General features: G+C 43.1%; 1 protein-coding gene across 2 annotated transcripts in view; it reads right to left on the minus strand.

Moving 5' to 3' along the window:
* Positions 1 to 18825, minus strand: part of wnk4a (WNK lysine deficient protein kinase 4a) — an 85406-nt gene that overhangs the window by 48433 nt on the left and 18148 nt on the right. For both annotated transcript variants that reach the window (XM_080213824.1, XM_080213822.1), the window contains exons 2-4: positions 7860 to 8032; positions 5695 to 5915; positions 2381 to 2538 (exon numbers count right to left, since the gene is read on the minus strand). In XM_080213824.1, the coding sequence (XP_080069950.1) occupies positions 2381 to 2538; positions 5695 to 5915; positions 7860 to 8032 (552 nt within the window). The remainder of the gene's footprint in view (positions 1 to 2380; positions 2539 to 5694; positions 5916 to 7859; positions 8033 to 18825) is intronic.

Genomic DNA, 18825 nt, shown 5'->3' on the forward strand with positions numbered 1-18825 from the left:
AAATGGTCCACATATGACTAATGGGAGGAGGAGAATTAATAGCTTCAGTATTGCCCAGTGCAGTTCATTGGAATTTAGAAGAATGAGGGCAGGGGGATCTATAAGATTCTGACTGGATGCAGAGATGCTGCTTCCTCTGGCTAGGGGTCTAGAACAAGGGGTCACAGTCTCAGAATACAGGCTAGGCCATTAACAGCTGGGTGGAGAAGAAATCTCTTCAGTCAGAAAGTGGTGAAACTATGGAATTCTCTAGCATGCAAGGCTTTGGAGGCCAAATCACAGAATATTTAGACGCACACTTGCTACGCCAAAGCATACAAGGGTTTTGGCCAAGTAAGGGAATCATTTAGGCATGCACTATATTCCTACTGAGACAGAAACAGCCACAGCAGGGACAGGCGATATGGCTTCAGGAAAAGAGGGTCTTGTCTGACTAATTTTGAAGTTAGGACGGTTCCCTTGGAGGAAAGAAGGCTGAGGGGAGATTTGATTGAGATATTCAAAATCATGGGTGGTCTGGATTAGAATAGTTGGGTGGTTTGTCTTTAGGCATCTGTGTGGTGTACCCTCATGATTCTATGTGGGCAAGAAACTTGCACAGCACTAATCTTATATCGCATTTCCTTGAGAAATGTAGGATCAGCAAGAGCTGGGAACCGATTGCCCCATCCATTCTGAGATTCCTACTTCTTTCTAAAATGTACCATCTTTCTCAACCGTTTCAACCTTGAACTGAATGATCAATTAAACACACGCCTTTCCTTTTTCCGTTCACATCAAAGCTAGAAATTTGCTTTGGTTTATGCAATGCTTGAATGGTCAACTAAACAAGGGAGTATTTGGCTTGAAATCATTAACAATGTCCCCATGGGTATGTTTCCATTACATTCCAGCCAAACACGCATTAACATTTTGCCTCTCGGACCAAAAAGGTTAAAAAAGATTTGACTTTCAGCGGGCAGTGAGAAAGAACTGATTGTTCAGCATTACTTCAAACCAAGATTAATTAAATAACAATTTTGGATTTTAGGACGCGTCCACTAACCTCCCGGAAATCTAGCTACAAATCTCAGATCTGCAAGTGACGATTGGTGAAAATGGACAGGAAGTCTTCCGTTGAAAGTGTGTGGTGGGTCTGGAGCAAGCTCCTGAAGGCCAAGGCCTGAGACTCACTTATAATTGGGCTGTGGACCTCATCCACATCATGGATGTAAATTTGACACTCTGTTGGGAATCTTTTCAAAATCAATTGGCTCAGACTTGAGCTAGCCCACAGGTGAATTCTAAGATGGGTAGGCGTGGGAGATGGGATGACATGTACAGTCCAGCTTCGACCCAAACTGGCAATGAAGTCCACAAACAGGGCTGCCCCAGTAGACCCTTCATTTTTAGTTCTTGCCTTGAATAACTGATTTATTCCTATACTCCCTCTGTTTTCCCTCCCTTTGCCCAACCTTCTTCTTACCTACATCTCAACTTCATGCTCTTCTCCTGAACTGGAAAATTTCATGGATTTTGCTTCCAATTTCTATCCTTCCCATGTTCACATTGTCCACCTCCAACACTTGCTTAACTTCTTTGACTCCATTTCTGAGGATATTAACTTTTATTTTATTAATTCATGGGACATGGGTGTCATTGGCTGGCCAGCATTTATTGCCCATCCAAAGTTGCCTGATGGCAATTGAGAGTTAACCTTGTGGCTCTGGAGTCACATGTAAGCCAGACCAGGTAAGGATGGCAGATTTCCTTCCCTGAAGGACAATGGTGAACCACATGGGTTTTTCTGACAATCGACAATGTTTTTATGATCAGTAGTTTAGCAATTCCAGACATTTTTTATTGAATTATAATTCCACCATCTGCCATGGCAGGATTCGAATCTGGGTTCCCAGAACATAAGCTGAGTTTCTGGCTGAATAGTGTAACGATAATACCACTAGGCCATCGCTCCCCTGAGGCTAACACTTTGAGTGACCCACATATGAGATATTATCTTCATGCCGTGCCTGTTTATTCAAGTGGATGTAATAAACATGCATCAAAAAAAAAGACTTTTTCCCAGTAGCTTGGCCAATGTTCACCCCCTCAAACAGCAACACAAAGAGGAAGATTTGCTGGTCTCATGGCTCATTGTCAGACACAAGCTCTGCATTTGACTCAACCGTACATGAAAAATATACGTGATGAGATACACATTAGGTTAACCAGTGTTATAAGGGTGCTACACAAATGCAATGGTATTTTCCTGCTTAGTTGGGGAGTAGGAATATTTGGTAGGGAAAAATGAAATATTAGTACATATCACTGTCGTAAAGCGCTTTCCACACAGGAATGTCATTCCTCATTTAATAAAATTGAAAAACAAGTTTTTACTTACGCTTGTTACTTTGCGGTATATCTGGGCTGCATTATGGCACTCTGAATATGGATACTCAGAGGTGGCCATTTCCAACAAGCACATGCCAAATGCATAAACGTCCACAGCTTCATCATACTTTTCCTCATACATCTCAGGTGCCATAAACTCTGGAGTACCTAAAAAGGAGGAAAGGTAGGCTCCATGTTATAAGGAGAACATGTTTGATGCATATGTCAATGTTTTATTTTAACTCCAGTTAATCAAAGTTGCAGAGCTGTCGACCAATATGAGCAATATACATAAGAACATAAGAAATAGGAGCAGGAGTAGGCCATCTAGCCCTTCGAGCCTGCCCCGCCATTTGATAAGGTCATGGCTGATCTAAAGTGGATCAGTTCCACTGACCTGCCTGCTCCCCATAACCCTTCATTCCCTTATCTATCAGAAATCTATCTACCCGTGACTTAAACACATTCAACGAGGTAGCCTCCACCACTTCAATGGGCAGAGAATTCCAGAGATTCACCACCCTCTGAGTGAAAAAGTTCCTTCTCAACTCTGTTCTAAACTGCCCCCCCACCCCCCTTATTTTGAGGCTGTACCCTCTAGTTCTGGTTTCCTTTGGTCCTCCTCATCGCTCCGTGTCTATCTTGTCTATCAACCCTTTGCTTGTCATCCATTGAAAGAAGGAATAAAGGCCTAGATTTATATAGAGTCTTTCATGACTATTGGACATTTCAGATTAATTTGCAGCCAATGAAGCATTGTAGTCATTGGTGTAATGCAGGAAACACAACAGCTACAATACACACAGGAGGATCCCACAGGCAGCTTTTTTGTGATGTTGATTGAGAGATACATATTGGCCAAGGTACCTGCTATTACTCTTCTGTTCTTCTTCAAAATAGCATTCAGGACCTTCTGCGGCCACATAAGATGGTAGGACAAGACCTTGGCTTAACACTTCATGAAAGACAGCACCTCTGACAGTGCAGCACTCACTCAGTACTACAGTGGAGCATCTAAAGGGAGACCTGAACTCTCAACATTCTGAATCAGAGGCGAGAGTATACCAACTGAGCTACAATTGACACTGATGTTGGCATTGGAGCATCAGCGTTTGTTGATGATGTTTTATACTATATTTGTTGAAGATGCTTTTATGCAATATTTAGTCAAATTGAGAAGTGTTCTTAGCTCCACCCGTTAACAATAGATTAAACAGTTATTGCAACATTATGTACATGTTGGCCTTTGCTAAGGAGCATGTGTAATGACTTTGAACATTTGGCTTGAGTACAGCCTATCTGCACCTGAATGCTTCTTTGTTTCCACACCAAATCCTTCCTAGTACAAGATTATGTATTAATTCCAAGAAACTTAATACACGTCTACATCAAGTGTAGCACAGACCAAAAACAAAGTGCTTTGCTCCAACCTGGAGTCTTCATGCCAACTTTAACAAAACATTCGCCATTCCACCAATTTGATGCTGGCACTTGGGAATATATTTGCCAATTAGTAATGCATGTCTTTCAGGTATAAGTTGGGCATTACTGATTTAAAAATGAAGTACAAATCAATCACACTGGATTTCTGCCAATGTGATGCATCATGGGTCTTTTTTCAATTCAATGTTAAATGAGTTGAAGGGAACAGGTAGGCATATAGATCGTAACACCGAAGGCAGCTTCCCATTATGCTGTTTGGTTGGAAACACACTCATTAGAGTGGGCATTCAACATTGCTAGGAACTTGATTTGAAAAGCTCTGTCTGCTTTAAGTTTATTTATTAGTGTCCCAAGTAGGCTTACATTAACACTGCAATGAAGTTACCATGAAAATCCCCGAGGGAGAATTTAGCATGGCTAAAATTTAACATCTAACCAGCATGTCCTTTGAAAACCCACACAGACATGGGAGAACATGCAGACTGTCCACACAAACACTGATGCAAGCCGGGAATTGAACCCGGGTCCCTGGCGCTGTGAGGCAGTGGTGCTAACCACTGTGCTACCGTGACTATTGCTTTGAGTAAATTTGTGCCATTTTATCCTGCTTTCCTTTTCTTGTCTGCTGTTCTGATTCAAATGGTCACAAGCCACTGTGGTGACTGTTCAGGAATAGCCATGTGTTTTGCTCCCAACAATAGTATCACAACATGCTTCCTTCTTGGGAATGCTGAATACATGTTCTTGTTGGAGGACATTAAAGAGAAGCAACAATGGAGCAATACCAAGGTAAATTAGGCTGCATCAGCAGTACTCTACCCACCTGTAAGGAGCTGACGCTGCCAAATACTGGGGAACAGATGGCTCCAATTGTAGATCTAATGACATGATTGTGCTCTGTAAAGGCTCAACTAACTTTTAATAGTGGATGCGTGATCGAGCTACACTGGTCCATTGAGTTTGCATTGACTCTCCAAAAGAGTCACTCAACTACACTGGCAGCCTCTGGCCAAGTGAAGGCAGCTTCAGAGGCTCCTGATTAGCACAAAGCCAGATTTTCGATGTGCTATAGGAACACCTGCAGCTCTACCAGGCTGGACTGGGGAACAACAGCAACACAGCCTTGTTTCCCTTCCCCTGCAAGGTCACTTTCTTCCCAAGTCTCTGCTACAAAAACCAGCATCACTTCAGTGACCATCAGAAAAGGGGCAAGTGCTAGGTCGAGTATGGCTTGCGTGGGTTTCCTCCTGGTGCTCTGGTTTCCTCCCACAGTTCAAAGATGTGTAGAATAGGTGGATTGACCATGGTAAATGGGCAGGCTTACACGGATAGGGTGGGATTTGGGCCTGGGTAAGGTGCTGTTTTGGAGAGTCAATGCAAACTCAATGGACCAACTGACACTGCAGGGATTCCACAGTTCTTGCCTGCAGACTCCAATCCATTTGGTTTTCCTTACACTTTGGCCTGTCCCTTCTTTTTTCACTTCCTGTTTTGAGCAGCGGGGCTGCTGACAGCAGAGATGTTTTTGAGGTTGGATAGTGATTTTAATTGTCTGAGGGGACCAGAGGAAGGGCTGTAGAAGATGCCATCTGTTTACCATCATGCAACAACGTCAGGAGCTCCCTTTTCAGTTACCACAGCAAATGCCCACAATGTGCCCCAAACCAAAACTTAAATAGGTTTCTTTCATTTCACATCTAGTATTTCGATGTTACACTTCTCAGTCCCGTGATTTGGGATTAGTGCCAATTAATATTATATCCTGAGAAATTTTAGCACATTGGACCCCATTGGGAAAGTGGAATCAGACAGCCCAAAACTACCATGATGCCAAGTTGATCTGATTAATAAAAACATTTTAAGATCTCAGATTGTGTTTACCTATTACACTTTTTGCAAATGATGCACTTTTTAGTGTTGCAAGACCAAGGTCACCAATCTTTACCGAGCCAGTTGGCCCTGTAATGAAGATGTTATCACATTTCAGGTCACGGTGAATGATAGGAGGGGACCGTGTATGAAGAAACTGTAGACCCTTCAGAATCTGTCTGCTCCACCTCTGCAGAACCTTATTCTTCATTGCTTTGAACCGCTTTAGGTACCTGAAGATAAAACAGTAAAATGATTTTGCAGCCTTAGCAGCAAACCTTCCAGCTATCACCTGTATGGTTACTCAATGCCTGCTTGTTGTCCTACATTACACACAGTAAATCCCACCAAATGTTATCATTCATTATCACAGATAACTTATATTTAATACTTCACAGGATTTGAGTGATGCTGGTTAGTCTAGCATTTATTGCCCATCCCAAATAATCCTCCAGAAGGTGATGATGAGCCACCTTCTTAAACTGCTGCATTCCTTGTGCTGTAGGTACACCCACAGTGCTGTTAGGAAAGCAGGATTTTGACCCAGTGACAACAAAGGGATAGTGATATAATTCCAAGTCAGGATAACATGTGGCTTGCAGGGGAACTTGCTGGTGGTGGATGGGGTGCCAATCGAGGTGGTTGATCATGTAACTATCACTATCGTAAGAAAAGGTTGGAAAATTAAAAATATGTTATTCAAAGCAAAACGTAAAACATGAATAGTTACTACAATAAATATTTGAATATTGCTAAAAGAATCATTTTCATCTTGAACTCATCAAGACATTTCACAAGAATACAAATTCAAGACAGATAAGAAATTTATATTGTACGAGAAGTGTGCTGATTGGTTGGCAAGTGGATTCATGGCGTTGCAATGGAGAACGCATCAGTTGATGGTGACTGACAGTTAACTGCCAAGCACATACACACATGGTGCGTGTTTCAGCTAAACAAAACAGGTGACGGCCTTTTGCTGGTTTGTTCTTCAGGGCAATGCCTTTCCCAGAGTCCAGCTGTCTGGTTTAAATTTCAAATAATACTGTTTTTTGCAGTATACTCAAAGGTTTTGTACTAGCAAATAAATATCTTGATATTTTCCACTTATTTGTAATTTCTGTCTTGATTTTTGTCCTGCATTTTTAAAATTGTACTTTGGGAGCGTGTGCAGAAGATTAGATCTTTGTGCAATTGCGTGAAATGGCTGATACAGCCTATTGTACAATTCTAATTCTCCTGAAATTTTTACATTTATTTCTATTTCCGAATCATGCCTGCTCCTGATAGCTGAGTGAATAGGTCAACACAATGTGGCACTGTCACACAGGAAACAGAGGTACAATCCTGCTATACATTTATTGGGGAAATAATGACCTAGTGGTATTATTGCTGCACTACTGATCCAGGAACTCAGCTTATGTTCTGGGATCTCAGATTCAAATCCTACCACAGCAGATGGTGGAATTTGAATTCAATAAAAAAAAATCTGGAATTAAGAATCTACTGATGACCAAAAAATCATCGTCAATTGTCAGAAAAACCCATCTGGTTCACTAATGTCCTTTCGGGAAGAAAATCTGCCGTCCTTATCTGGTCTGGCCTACCAGTCTCCAGAGCCACAGCAATGTGGTTGACTCTCAAGTGCCCTACCAAGCCATTCAGTTGTCAAGCAGGCAGCTCACCACCACCTTCAAGGGCAGCAAAGGATGGGCGATAAATGATGGCCAACCAACAACACCCATATCCCACGAATGAATAAAACAATCCAGTTGAAACAGTTCAGCTGAGGTAGCAGCAGTGTACCATAATTGGCCTGAGCATCCCCATCTCTGGGACACAGATTTTGCCACAATTCCATTTGCCAATTGACGTGAGTTTACCCACAACGGCCACTGCACTTCACAGTTCAGTAATGTTTATTGTGCAGACTACTGTATAAAGAACGGCTACTCGGGCAAGGTTCTAGAGATTTAATATCTCAAGGACTCCTCAGAAGAAGAGGTTAAGGGGAGAATCTCAGTTCTGGAATTTCTTTAGAAATCCATCTATTTGTTTTTTCAGAACTCAGTTATCATTCATCTTCTCTCCAGCACCTCTAATCCACCTTGCTTGTTACTCCAGTCACTGCACTAAGAAGAAATTCAGTCAGTCAGTTCTGAAATGTCGTTACTTACGTTTTGAGTGTCCCTGATGTCATCAGCTCAGTCACCAACACAATACATTTGTGACCTTTCACCGAACATTTGAAGGAGTCGTAGAAACGCACTATGTTGGGGTGTTGTAAGCCTTTCAGCATCTCCACCTCCTCACTGAACCTCTGCCGTTCCGCCTTTGATAGCTTTCGAGTCTGTGGGAAGACAAATGTGCATGTGATTTTTGTTCCGACAATAAACAAAACTCAGATTTAATTTTTAGGTTAAATATAAATCTGATACAAGATCATTGAGTGTGATGCACAGATACCAAATCTTCAATGGGAGCAAATGCCTTCTCAATGGACATTGGTAGGATCCAGAGTGATACCAAATTGAACCTTCCACATTTACAACCATTGAGCTATGTGGTTGGAGCCAATCCCTAAACCAGCATTCCAAATTTCCATTGATGCCACAAGATTCTGACTTGGGAAATAACATAGCCTGAGAATCTTATCAAAGTTATCCTGAAACAACAGTAGACGATAGCCACTGGATTTCCCTCATCCCACTATCCGATTGATTTTTCTTAAAAAAGTGTCAAATTTGTTTGCCGTGATTTTTGAAAGGCGCTGGTGGATTTTCAATTCACAGTGACTGTAAAGACATCTCTTACAATCCCTTCTGACATCACTCCGAAATCGCATGTCAAGCTAACAGATCTGTCCGAAGAGCTATAGGGAGTAGTTTCCAGCAGACAAGTACCTGACTCTAATTAAAGTATTGGAGGTACGGGCATTTGGTTCATAAAACAACTCTCCCATCTCTTAATCACCAGATATTATCCAGAGCTTTTTGATTTTCCCAATCTATTCAAATTGACCAAGATCGATTTAAATATTAATAATACTGCTAGATATTGAGTACCATTGAATTCTCTGCTGGCTAATACAAAATAGACGTTTAGCAGTTTTGCCATAATCTGACAATCAGTTGGAATCTTTCCTGCGGGATTCAACCATCCATAACTGTCTTCTGACATAGCTGAAAAAGGTGTTGCTATTACTGCCACCATTACACACCATCACATTTTACACACACCCCGTGACTGATCTTCTGGCTGTTTTTGTCTCCCTTAATCGCATATGAGACTGTTCCCTGTTCTCCTGCGAGTTAAATCCCCTAAGTAGGAAGGATGTCGCCTGTATCAATTGAGTTTGCCAGTATGTGACTGTCTGGGAGACCACGTGTGTGAATGCACAGCTAATCGTTCTGTGGCACACCACAGCTGTCAAATCACTCAATGAGTATTACTTAGAAAACAATGTCCACATGAGATAGTGTAAAAAAAGTAAACACGCTTGACTTGCTATCTTTTTCTGGCACAGACATTGGTGAACTTTATTTTTCAGACTGTAAGCACAATTACGACTTCTGTAAATGTTGCTCTGAAGCCAGCTGCACATATGGAGATGTTATTTACTACGCCCCAGTATAAATGCTAGGGTGCTCTGTTGAAGAAATGGAGGGGGGGGGTGGTAGGGGTAAGTACATCAACTTTTTTGCTGACTCCTTGCGAAAGGGTACAGGCTCAGCCAAAACAAAGAATTGTTAACATTCTGTCTATCGCAAATTCTTCACCTATGGGATCAGGTCTGGCACTAAAGGTTTACAGGCCCAGAAGTTTTTTTTTGTTTTAAGGCCCTTAATGAGAGCAATCCACAATCAGAACTTAAATTCTTTTCTGAAATCTGCTACAAATTAAACCCAATATAATACATTGCCAAGAGACTCCTTAAATACCAGCGGATTAATGCCATTCCCCCGTGTCATTCAGGTCCAGCAAACATGGAAAATGTGAACTCTTCCAGCTTTACATCTTTCTGCTTTAACACCAGCACAGAAGTGAGGTACTGTGGGGAGGCTATGGCCTAGTGGTATTATCACTAGACCATTAATCCAGAAACTCAGCTAATGCTCTGGGGACCCGAGTTCGAATCCTGCCACGGCAGGTGGTGAAATTTGATTTCAATTGAAAAAAAATGAAATTAAGAATCTACTGATGGCCATGAAACCATTGTCAATTGTCAGAAAAACCCACCTGGTTCACTAATGTCCTTTAGGGAAGAAAACCTGCTGTCCTTGCCTGGTCTGGCCTACATATGACTCCAGAGTCACAGCAATGTGGTTGACTCTCAACTGCCCTCCAAGGGCAACTAGGAACAGGCAATAAATGCTGGCCAGCCAGTAACTATGTCTCATGAATGAATAAAAGAAAACTTCTCACGTTCCTTAGTACTGGCACTTACTCAAACCAATCTGTTCAAAACCCAAACCTGCTGCCAGAGGAAAGATTTCACAAAAGTCTGGAATGCACACACTGGGCAGGGTCTTGATGCTTGTAAAAGTACTAATGAGATTTACATCTTTTACTACGATCTGCTTTTGATGAGATGGAAATTTCTTTACAATTTCAGACTTCTCATCTCAGGTATGCTGGCAAACATCTTTTAAAGTTTATTTATTAGTCACAAGTAAGGCTTACATTAACACTGCAATGCAGTTACTGTGAAATTTCCCTAGTTGCCACACTCTGGCGCCTGTTTGGGTCAATGCACCTAGCCAGCACGTCTTTCAGGCGTTTTTGGGCCACTTGTTCTTCGGATCTGATGCACCCAGCTCTGCCACTTCCCCTGTCCCTCCCGCCCCAAAAGGTCGGATCCGATTGTGTGAAACTGACTTATCCTCTTGCAACTGACCGCATTCTCTGGGCTGCATATGCAAGGCAACAATCCATTCCTTATCAGCTCAAATCACGTCATCTTCGACAGACAACATTCCTGCCAAAGCAATTACACGTACCAAAATAATGGGTGTTCAAAGCGGGATGGAAAGACATATTGAGTTGGCATGTCAATATATTTACCTAAGATATTAGGTTTCAGGTATAATCAGGCACTGTTTAAATGATCAACAATACATGAGGCATTTCTTATCAGAGAAACAATTTGAATGAGGTAAAACCCACACTGCCCTTCAAACCTCCTTTTCTACCTAACTGCAGTCAATGCAAGAATAATCAATAATACATCGGAGCATTTTTTAATGGAAAGCATTTTTAATTTAATTAAAATCAATAAACTCAGTCCCACACCATCACCTTCATTGTTTAAAAGCGTGTCAGAACAAGTGAAATTCTGATGGAAATTCAATACCTATCTCTCTGTTAGATTAGAAAAAGCTGATTTTACAATCTGATGTTGTGGAACAATGGCTCTTCTAACTGACTGTCATTTCACTGACACTGCATCGCTACTTCTGATAAGGTGTCAAAAATGTTTATATGTGTAAGAATTAGAATCCCTACAGTGCAGGAGGCCATTCGGCCCATCGAGCCTGCGCCGACAACAGTCCCATCCTATCCCTCTAACCCCACTTATTTACCCTGCTAATCTCCCTGACACTAAAAGGGCAATTTAACAAGGCCAATCTATCTCCCATATCTTTGGACTGGTGGGAGGAAACTGGAACACCTGGAGGAAAACCACACAGACACAAGGAAAATGTGCAGACTCCACACAGACAGTCTCCCCGAGCCTGGAATTGAACCCGGGTCCCTGGCACTGTGAGGCAGCAATGCTAACTACTGTGCCACCCCAAGACAAGATAAACAGTGCCAAGTTGGCATTAGCTAGCCACAACATTCCGCAACTGATCACAGATGCATCAAGACCTAAAAGAAATCTTAGAACTGCATATAAAATGGATTAAATTACAACAACAGCTTGTATTTATATAATACGGGCTCGTTGGGCCGAAGGGCCTGTTTCCTGTGCTGTGTTGTTCTTTGTAATACCTTAAACTAAACAGGATAACCCAAGGCACTTCATGAAACAAAATTTGACCCTGAATTACAAAGGGATAGTAGGGAAATTTAGTCAATGAACATAAGAACATAAAAAATAGGAGCAGGAGTAGGCCATCTAGCCCTTCCAGCCTGTCCCGCCATTCAACAAGATCATGGCTGATCTGAAGTGGATCAGTTCCACTTTCCCACCTTCTCCCCATAACCCTTAATTCCCTTGTCTGTCAAAAACCTATCTACCCGTGACTTAAATATATTTAGCGAGGTAGCCTCCACCACTTCAACGGGCAGAGAATTCCAGGGATTCGCCACCCTTTGAGTGAAGAAGTCCCTCCTCAACTCCAATCTAAACTGCACCCCCCCTTATCTTGAGGCTGTGCCCTCTAGTCTTGCTATCCTTTCTAAGCGGGAAGAATCTATCTACCTCTACCCTATCCATCCCTTTCATCATCTAATACGTCTCAATAAGATCCCCCCTCGTCCTTCTAAACTCCAGCGAGTACAGACCCAGTCTATTTAGTCTCTCTTCATAGTCCAATGAAGTGGATTGTAGAGATGTCGACAGGCAGAGAAGTTTCTTGGGAATTTCCAGAGCTTTGGGTCTCGGCAGCTGAAGGAACGATATCAATGGTAGAGTGACTCGGGAATGCTCAATCAGAGGAGCACAGATAACTCAATAGAGTTGTGCAGCTGAAGGAGGTGATAGAGAAAGGGAGAAGTGAGGCCATGGGGCATTTTGGAAACAAGGATGAAAATTTTTAAATTGAGTCATTGCTTAACTAGGAGGCCATGTACGTCAGTGAACATAGGGCTGATGGGAACTTGGTGCAAGACAAGACAGGGGCAGCAGAGTTTGGAATGATGGGGCGGTATAGTGGTCGGCACTGCTGCCTCACAGCACCAGGGACCCTTGTTCAATAAGTGGCCTCAGTGTTGTGACAGATGTGTGGTCAGAGGCTTAAACGTACAGCATGTAATAACCAAACTTATTCTTAGTCCTTCACTAGTACAGAACTTGAGCACTGCTAAATAAAGACACGTCTGGCACTCATCGGAACAATTCTCAAGGCTATCAAATGTAAAGGCAACAATTAGGTTCACCACTAAAAGGATGCTGTTGTTAAGCCAAAAAAGATGTTTTGCTTATCACACAATTGAGCAACAAGTAATGAATTTCAGTGTCACTGTGATGCCAGCTTTGTAGGTCATACAATCCATCAATCATTGGGGTGTATTAAACAAGACGTCCCTTTGACTGTTCGCAACAATCAAGGTACCCATTGCACCCAAACAGTCTGTGCTTGCAAAATTCAAAACAGTGTCCAACATTTGATATGATTCCAAGCTAGGACAGCCCTTGCTAAACAATCCTGAGTGAGCCAAGAACTATACAGACAACAAATTTATCATCAGTAAGGCTCACAGTGTGGCTCAGTTATGACTGCAAGAAGCTACAGATCTTAATACTTAAAATCCAACTAGTACACACTGCTCACAATTTCACTGAATTTTCCAAAAGTACAACGACAGCTTCAACCTTATGCCACGCATTTTACTCCCTACACCAGACATTGCATTAAGTTTTTTCATATTTTATCCTTTCTCAGTAAATTAGTTACAGATTATTTTCTATTTCCAGCCAAATAGAATGTTGGACTTAATTCCCAGCCCTGAAAACACTCTTTCAGAAAAAAAGTGACAGCCAATAATTTGTGGCTCCCCTGACATATTACAGAATATTAAGAAATCGCTATCAGTGACAAATAACTACACGTTTTTTGTTGGAAGTATACATTTATGGTGCATTGTATTATGTGGGTAACAGGGCATTTGATAAAGGCGCAAAGTCATAAATAGTTTTGAAAGAGTAAATAAAGAGAAGCGGTTTCCAAAAGCTGAAGCACCAAAAACAAAAGTTCAAAGTTTATTTATTAGTGTCAAAAACAGGCTTACATTAACATTGCAATGAAGTTACTGCGAAGATTCCCTAGTCGCCACACTCTGGTTGCACCTGTTCGGGTACACTGATGGAGAATTTATCATGGTCAGCGCACCTAACCAGCATTTCTTTTGGACTGTGAGCAGAAACCGGAGCACCTGGAGGAAGCCCGCACCAACACGGGTAGAATGTGCAAACTCCACACAGACAATGATCCCAAGCCAGGACTCGAACCCAGGTCCCTAGCGCTGTGAGGCAGCAGTGCTAACTACTGTGCCACCGTGCCGCCCCAGGAACTGTGAAGGTAGGACCAGCGGGCACAACAATTATTTAGCCAAAGCTTTGTTCAGGTGGGCTTGCACAGAAATCTCTGGCAGCTAGCAAAGTTGCCAGAGTTCTCCCACAACAGGAAGTGTTCCTGTTGCAAACACTTCCTCCAATAGTGCCTTCAGTTACCTGCTGACCCTGTTGACCTTGATCACTTTCTTCTTCCCTCTCCTCGGCATTAATCAGCAGCCCTTTGTTTGTGGAAAAATTGTGCAGGATACAGCAAGGTGCCAGCCACGCATACCAATCTGGCAGAATCGTATTGAAATATTCCCAAGATTTACAACGGTGCCTGAGGCATGTATTCAAAATGCCTACACTGTACTCTACACAAATGGAAATTTTAGCAGCGTGATGGATTTTACTGCATCAGTTCGCCAACAACTTCCTCAGGTCTGCTGCAGGTTAATTAAGAATACTGCAAAAATAATTCATCCGTCCTATTTCACAAAGCTAGTACAATTAAGATCAGGTTTCTTCTCACACATTCAGGGAACGTAGACACTGCTGTAAAGCTATTAGCCATTCCCGAATTGCCCTTGAGAAGGTCTCACGGTTCACTCGGCCATTTCACAGAGCAGTCAGCCATGTGGATGTGCCTCTGGAGTCACGGACCTGATCACACAAGGCCAATAGATTTCCTCCCCTAAAGAATGTTAGTGAAATAGGCGAGTTTTTATACCCATCATAGGCACCATTACAGATTCTGGGTGGGATTTTCCATCCCCACTCTTGACGGGAGGGAATGCTGGAGGATCGAAGGGTAACCCCAAAACAGCTTTTGGGCCAGTGGGTTTTCCCCTCGCTCGGTTCACACCCCCCATCCCACCCCCTATCCGGCCAGTAACATAATGGGAGCCATTTGAATTCATTTAAATAATAATTAACGGGCTTCTAGAAAATCCCCCGATGTAGAAAGGTCCCCTCCCTGGCAGCATCACATCACACCACCAGGATTCCTGATAAGTTTCTACAAATGGGGAACTGGCCAACAGAATAAACCGGGGACACACCGGTAAAAACAGTCCCCCAGGGAGGGAAGAGGGTCATGCCCAGGCAGCACGCTGGCACTGCACCCTGGGCAGAGGGCAGTGTCGAGGGGGCTTCCATTGGGGAGGTTGGGTACATATGTACACGCACGCGCGTACATGTAGCTGGGGTGGGGTGTTCCTTTATTATTCTTTATCCAAACTTTTCTGCCAGGAGCCAAGGTTGCGGGTGGGGTGGGCTCGGCTCATTCAAAGACCGCATGGGACCCACCACTCGGATTCTCACCTCTCAGAGTGGGTAAAAAATTGGCAGCCAAACTGTGTCAGCACAGTCAGCGGTCTACACATCACTTTTCCCACTGAGTTGAACTCTGAGAGGGTGGGGGGGGCGCGGGGGTGGAGGAAAACAGAAGATTCCACCCAGTAGCTTTATGTACTAGATTTGTTTAATTAACTGGATACAATTCAGAAACTTACAGGGTGAGATTTGAACTCTCAATCTCCAGAGTAATAGTAAAGACCTCTGAATTGCTGACTCCAATAATGTAACCACCAAGCCACTGTATTCACAGCCTCCTTATCCTGGGAGAGGTGAGTTAAACTGATTATTAAACTTCCGTGACTTTGCATATCATTTTGAACAAAAGATTTTCAGCATTTCTTCTGAAATTATATTGAGCTCATACCTGACACTTAACTCTCACAATCCACATTTGGTAGGGGTAAAGGCTATATGAGAATAAGATTTCGCTAAAAGATTCCAAAATATTTTGAGACATCACCATTTCGTTTTGATAGAATATTCTCCTTTCTGACTTTGTGATCTTACTGAACAAAACATCATAAAATATTGAATTAAACTAATCTTAAAATTTAAATCAATCAGACAAATGCACAAGTTGTCCTTGTTCTTAAACTAGTATGAGAGCAGATAAAATCCATTTCTATTGAAAGAATGTGACTACAAGACCTCATGTCAATGGTACTAATGTTGCAAAATCAATGCACCATTTAAAATTTTACACAGCTTGTGAAATTAATTTTTATTTTACGTACTTATGCTTTTTAAAAAAATCTATCCAACATTAAAGTTTTTTGCCGTACATCAGCCTGACCTAGAATTTATAATGCCTAAACTGTCGGTTCACTGGCTGGACTTCCCTCTGCTCCTCTGGTGGGGTAGAAGTGGATAAGGCCTGGAAATGAGGGAATTTCCACACTGTGCCAAATTTTCCTTCCACCATTCCTGGTGGGATGGATGCCTTATTGCCGCCCACAGCTTGAATGTTATAGCAGAAAAGAATCATAGAATCCCCCGCCATGCAAAATGAGGCCATTTGGCCCATCGAGCCTGCACAACAATCCCACCCAGCCCTTAACCCCCCTAGCCCCATGTATTTACCCTGTTGATCTCCTTGACACTAAGGGGCAATTTAGCATGGTCAATCAACTCAATCTGCACATCTTTGGAGTTTGGGAAGAAACCAGAACACCTGGAGGAAACCCATGCAGACATGGGGAGAACGTGCAAACTCCACAAAGACTGTTTTGCGAGGTCGGAATTGAACCTGGGTCTCTGGCACTATGAAGCAGCAGTGCTAACCACTTTGCCACAAGCCTAGGAACTTGCCCCATCACCCTACCTTGGTCCACTGATTCCACTGACTCCACAAACCAGCAGAGAGGGTATAATTTCCACGCGACAGGAGCATGGATGTGGAGTGGGCCTTACGGCTGATATTTGGCTGGAAATCTAGGCTAATTTTAAACTATGGGTTTTTCTGAGCACAACCCAATCAAAACCATAAAAACTACAGATCTCCCCTGGATCTTCAGGACTTTAAATCTATAAATGATATCAGCTCGTCCTTGTAGTAAAGGGGTTTTCTCTTGGTGACGTGAATCTTGCTGGGAATCCAAGCTACATGCTGAATGATCCAACATGCAGTGATATAGATCAGGGATAAGACTTCTTTCCTACCATCTGCCAACAAGAGGAAAATATGTTCACTGCGCAATCAACTCAAATAATCATAGATGGTGGAATTTGCATTTGATAAAAACTCTCTGGAATTAAGAATCTACAGAGAATTATAGGCCGGTTAGTTTAACGTCCGTTGTAGGAAAAATGCTTGAATCCGTAATCAAGGAGAAAATAGCGAGGCATCTTGAGAAGAATTGTTTGATAGAGCAGACGCAGCACGGTTTCGTTAAGGGGAAGTCGTGTCTGACGAATTTATTGGAATTCTATGAGGATGTGTCTAGGGCGGTGGATAGAGGCGAACCGGTGGATGTGGTCTTTCTCGATTTTCAGAAGGCGTTTGATAAGGTGCCACACAAGAGGTTGTTACAGAAGGTTAGGGGGCATGGAGTTGGGGGTAAGGTGTTAGCGTGGATAGAGGATTGGCTGTCAAATAGGAGGCAGAGAGTGGGGGTTAATGGGTGCTATTCGGATTGGTGGTTAGTGACTAGTGGAGTGCCCCAGGGGTCGGTGCTGGGGCCTCAGCTATTTACCATTTGTATTGATGATCTGAAGGAGGGAACCGAGTGTAAGGTGTCGAAATTTGCTGATGACACCAAGATTGGTGGAACAGCAAATTGTGCGGAGGGTGTGGAAAGTCTGCAGAGGGATCTAGATAGGCTGAGCGAGTGGGCGAGGACCTGGCAGATGGAATATAATGTTGGCAAGTGTGAGGTTATCCACTTTGGTAGGAATAATGGTAGGAAGGACTACTACTTGCAGGGCGAAAAGCTGCAGCATGCTACGGTGCAGAGGGACCTGGGGGTCCTTGTGCATGAGTCGCAAAAACCCAGCCTACAGGTGCAGCAGGTGGCCAAGAAGGCAAATGGGATGCTGGCCTTCATAGCGAGGGGGATTGAATATAAAAGTAGGGAGGTCTTGCTGCAACTGTACAGGGCACTGGTGAGGCCGCAGCTGGAGTACTGTGTGCAGTTTTGGTCGCCGCACTTGTGCAAGGATATTTTGGCCTTGGAGGGAGTGCAGAGGAGGTTCACTAGGCTCATACCGGAATTGAGGGGGTTGAGCTATGAGGAGAGGCTGAATAGACTGGGCTTGTACTCGTTAGAGTTTAAAAGGATGAGGGGAGATCTCATTGAGACGCACAAGGTGATGAAAGGGATGGATAGGGTAGAGGTGGAGAGGTTCTTCCTGCTCAGAAAGGACAGCAGGACTAGAGGGCACAGCCTCAAGATAAGGCGGGGTGGGGGGGGGGGTGGGGGGGGGGGGGGGGGCGCGGTTTAGAATGGAGTTGAGGAGGAACTTCTTCACTCAAAGGGTGGTGAATCTCTGGAATTCTCTGCCTGTTGAAGTGGTTGAGGCTACCTCGCTAAATATATTTAAGACACGGGTAGATAGGTTTTTGGTAGGCAAGGGGATTAAGGGTTATGGGAAGAAAGCGGGAAAGTGGAACTGAGCCACTTCAGGTCAGCCATGATCTTATTGAATGGAGGGGCAGGCTCGAGGGGCTAGATGGCCTACTCCTGCTCCTATTTCTTATGTTCTTATGTTCTGATGACCACGAGACGATTGTCAAAAAAACCCATCTGGTTCATGAGTGTCATTTAGGGAAGAAAATCTGCCGACCTTACCTAGTCTGGCCTATGAGTATCTCCACAGCCACTGCAATGTGGTTGACTCTCAACTGCCCTCCAAGGGGCACTAGGGATGGGTTATAAATGCTGGCCAGCAAGTGACGTCCATGTCCCGTGAATGAATAAAAAATAAAGAGTGAGGTGGTAAGTGGGTTTTGAATGCAAGTTTAAGCATGATGCTATATTATTACAGCCACATTTTCAAAAAAAGGATTGGGATAAATCACTGATTATTCAAGAAAGCCTGTAGTTGTATTTAAATAAGCTTTCAGT

The sequence above is a fragment of the Carcharhinus amblyrhynchos genome, chromosome 27 (genome assembly GCF_965287045.1).
Source record: "Carcharhinus amblyrhynchos chromosome 27, sCarAmb.v2.hapA, whole genome shotgun sequence".
NCBI classification, from domain to species: domain Eukaryota; kingdom Metazoa; phylum Chordata; class Chondrichthyes; order Carcharhiniformes; family Carcharhinidae; genus Carcharhinus; species Carcharhinus amblyrhynchos.